At 38.6% G+C, this 4,111-nt stretch overlaps 1 protein-coding gene across 1 annotated transcript in view; it reads left to right on the top strand.

The window, feature by feature from the left end:
* The first annotated feature begins 2,349 nt into the window (after positions 1–2,349).
* The window catches only part of LOC107571619 (vacuolar protein sorting-associated protein 72 homolog), a 7,808-nt gene continuing 6,046 nt past the window's right edge, over positions 2,350–4,111 (top strand). Inside the window, exons 1-2 of the mRNA XM_016257951.1 lie at positions 2,350–2,677; positions 3,124–3,324. Coding sequence (XP_016113437.1) covers positions 2,549–2,677; positions 3,124–3,324 — 330 coding nt within the window. The 5' untranslated portion in view covers positions 2,350–2,548. The remainder of the gene's footprint in view (positions 2,678–3,123; positions 3,325–4,111) is intronic.

Below are 4,111 nucleotides of genomic sequence, written 5' to 3'. Positions count from 1 at the left end.
TAATACAATAAATGCGGAACTACATTCAGAAATAAATGAGTGATCAAAGGAAAATAGTTAGGATGAGTTTAGCATTTCCTTAAAGGGGTCCTATTATGCTCTTTTACAAAGTCTTGATGTTGTTTTGGGGGTGTACTAGAACATGCTCTCATGCTCGGAGGTTCGAAAAAACGCATTATTTTCCACATAATTTACATTATTACAACACCTGTCTCCCCAGGCTGGCACAAACGGCTCGATTAGTTCCGGCTTTGATGAAGCTCCGCCTTCCGAAACACAAAATGTGTTGTGATTGGTTAGCTGTTCCGGTGCGTTGTGATTGGCGAAAAGTTGTGATTGGCGAACGGCTTAGACAGTGTTTCAGTACTGCCACGCCCCTTGCTCCGTCTTTCAACAAAAGCTTTTGGCGAATCCGGCACTTCTCACACGTGTTGTGGAAGCTGTCCTCAGTAAAATGCGCAGCACACAATAGCAAATTGGGGTTATAATGCTCAGGAACAGAGTTAAAACGTAAATTGCAACCACTGTTTCCTGACATCATCCGCTTTCGGAAGCCCAAACAAACACGTTTGGACACGGAGGTGAAAAAACAACGTTTCAGGCGGTCGCGCACCGGAAGAGAAGCGTCGCGTCGCACCACGTCTTTAAAATTAAAATACATTATTTTCTATGAGTGTAGCACACCGGCGGCGCCCAGCTTCGTCGTGTTATATTTGTAAGAATTGTTTTAGACCAGTGGTTCTCAATCCCAGTCCTCGCGTACCCCCGCTCTGCATGTTTTGCACGTCTCTCTTTGTTAACACACCTGATTCAGATCACCTCATTAGAAGTGAGCTCCGTGCATGAACTGTGTTCTAATTGACATGCTCCCTACACAGTGTCCATTGCTCCCTACTCCCTGAGCAGCGTCTTCACACACAAACGAAACTTACTAGAGAAGCGTGACGTGGGACATAATATACCTCTGTAAATAAATACAATTTGAATTCACGTCTCGCACACTTAAATGCCCTTTGTATGGAACATATACGCTCCCTTCAAACTGGACTCATGGAGGAATATCCGGTAATGTCCACTTCGCAGGGCACTTACAGTCAAATATAACAAACAATAAGGACTGGAAATGAGAACCGCTGTTCTAGACATGCTAAAAATGTGAGGCTACAGCACAGGAGCTCTTCTTGGTTTTCTCTGATGCACTAACTCTGCAGCAGCACTTCTTCTTCGTCGTCTCGTCTGATGCGCTCACTCAACCAAGCGCTCTAACCACGACCTCGCCCCTCCCCACCATTCACATTTCTGTAGGCGGGAATTATTTGTAATGATATTCTAATGAGCCGCTTTGTGACATCACAAAGCCCGGAAACCAAGCGCTGTAGTCCAAACGAGCCGTTTGCTGTAGTTCTTGAAAAGGGATTTTTTAAAAGCTAAATCTCTCCCTTTGGAGTGGACTTTGAGATTTGTAACTTTCTAGATCTTTTTTATGCCCAAACATACACACTACACACTGACTACAATTAAAAAAGTGAAAAAGCATAATAGGACCCCTTTAAACATTTTCCATTTGCCCACCAATTTATTTTATTTATTTGCCTACTTTAATCACATATTTAATTATTCCTATATGTATTTAAACAAGAATTTGTGTATCTATACACATTAATTTTTTTATTTGTGTATTTATTTATTTATTGTTTTTGCAGGTTTCGTCCTCCATACTCTAGCGGTTAATAAACAGAGCTGCACACATCCCGCGGAGGAACATTCTAACCGGATCTACTTCTCTAAGTGTATGTCTCTGGCGCTTCACGCAGGTGTGTGTTCCTCCGCAGCGGTGACCAGCCTGCAATAGTCCGAATATAAGCACTTATTATAAGTGTACCGGAGTGATTCGGAATAAGACAAACACGCGGTTTGGAAGATGCATTCATGGTCTACTCGCTCATTATATACATTTTGCACATTGTGAACACAGAAAAATTACATAGTGCTGCTTTAACATTTAATGACAGATGCAAATTACAATTAAACTTTATTTGGCGCATGCACATTTCTCAATATTAAGTCTAAAATGTGTTTTAAAGTCACTTTTGATGAGAATTGTGTGATCTTTGAATAATATCGGTCTTTAGAGGCGAAATAATTAAAGTTTAACTGAACTATACTTGCAATAGTTCCTCTTTAGTACAATCAAATATACTACTAAGCATATCTTTAATTGTACTTCCACGCAATTAAAGCGCATTAAGCACATAAATATGAAAATGTATTTGTAGCACTTAGCATTTAAAAATACACTGAAGTATATTTATTAAAGAAGATTGTGACGCGTCACTGTTGAGCCCCGGAAGCTCGTGCGCACCGGAAGTGAGGTTTCTCCGCGATCGTCGTGTTGTTGTTAGTAGCTTTTCTGTTTTAACATTTTCATTCATTAGCATTACTTCGTTGAAGATTTGAAATAGTTTCTCCGAATGCAACAGTGCATTTATACCCACGGCGGGTAATCACAGAGAGAGACGAACAGAGTAATATTGTAGAATTGTGATTAATGATCGTCGGAATGAGTTTAGCGAGCAGCAGAGAGCAGCGCAGCAGCGCCGGAAGCCGCATGTCCAAACTACTGGACGCCGAAGAAGAAGACGAGTTCTACAAGACCACTTATGGAGGATTCAACGACGTCAGTGTTAATATAGATGGATATATTAGTTTATATGCATATTTAAAATATATACATGTTTATTTTAATATGTGTATACTCGTATATAATTAATATTTATTGATAAATGTTTAATCAAATATTGAATATCATACATACATTTTATATATGAAGTGTTTGTAATTATTTATGTGTAGTGTTTATGTAATTCAGTCGATATACACATCTATACTTGACCCTCTAAAATTAGCACTCTCTGTTATTATTTCTATTCTGTCTAAGGTTGAGGCAAAAGTCAAATATAATTGTTCCTGTTTGGTTCTGTGACTTGAACATGTTTGACCACCTCTGGTGTATATATATTCATACACACACATGATATATATATATAATGTAGTCAACATAAAAACTCAATAACATTGCATTCTTTCTGTGTGTGTGTGTGTGTGTGTGTGTGTGCTGAGCAGGAGTCGGGTGATGACGAGTACAGAGGAGATCACTCAGACACTGAAGACGTGAAGACGAGTGATTTTGACATCGATGAAGGAGACGAACCCGACAGCGATCAGGAGGATGACGCTCCGCGCAGAAAGAGCCGCGTCGTCACTAAAGCATACAAGGTCAGACATCACTCACTCTCTCACACACACACACACACACACACTCTCTCTCTCACACACACACACACACACACACACACGACATTTTTAGCCCATTATTTAATGTCATGAGACAAAGGTTATTATCAGGACAAACTCTTAAGGACTTGTTTTATTAGATGGACCCAGAAAAACTTTTACAATTTCTTTCAAATGTAAATTTAAAGAATCTTTCATAGAATTTAATGTACTAAAGTTTGTTATATAATTGCTTTATTTAATTTTTGTATTTTGTATTGTGTACTACTGTATTTTTTTCCTAATGTATAATCTTTTTTGCCATGAAATATCATGTGAAGCTGATATGGCAATAAACTAAAATCAAGCCAAAAAAGTAAAATCATGATTTTTATAGTTAACTTAAACTAAATAAAAAAACTGCTTAATTTTATTTACTCAAACTGAGCAAAAATATGGATTTGCTTCAGATGCTGATATTTCTATGATGAGATTCTGATGCTTGTGATGTAAATTAATGAGATGTTTCTAACAGTAGAGCAGATACTGACATAAAATGATCTAAATATCAGCGGTCGCTCTATATCTGCAGTAACATGTCTCAGTGAGATGAGAGTGAAATGCTCCAAACATATAATGCAGTGATTGAGAGCTGCAGAAATAAAGGCTCCTCGGAAGATGTGAGATATTCTGGAGGCTTGTGAAGATCATTCCTCCGCTGAGGAACAGTGAAAGTAAAGCTTCTGGAAACAAACGCTCCTCAAAAGATCCTGAGGATCAGATTTGAGACTCTAAAACATGATTGATGGAGAATCAAGTAAAGCTGAGCTGCTTCAGT

Source organism: Sinocyclocheilus grahami, unplaced genomic scaffold (genome assembly GCF_001515645.1).
Source record: "Sinocyclocheilus grahami isolate Dianchi unplaced genomic scaffold, SAMN03320097.WGS_v1.1 scaffold1622.1, whole genome shotgun sequence".
NCBI classification, from domain to species: domain Eukaryota; kingdom Metazoa; phylum Chordata; class Actinopteri; order Cypriniformes; family Cyprinidae; genus Sinocyclocheilus; species Sinocyclocheilus grahami.
Note: the sequence above shows the minus strand (reverse complement) of the source record. Positions and strands in the feature narration are given on the sequence as shown.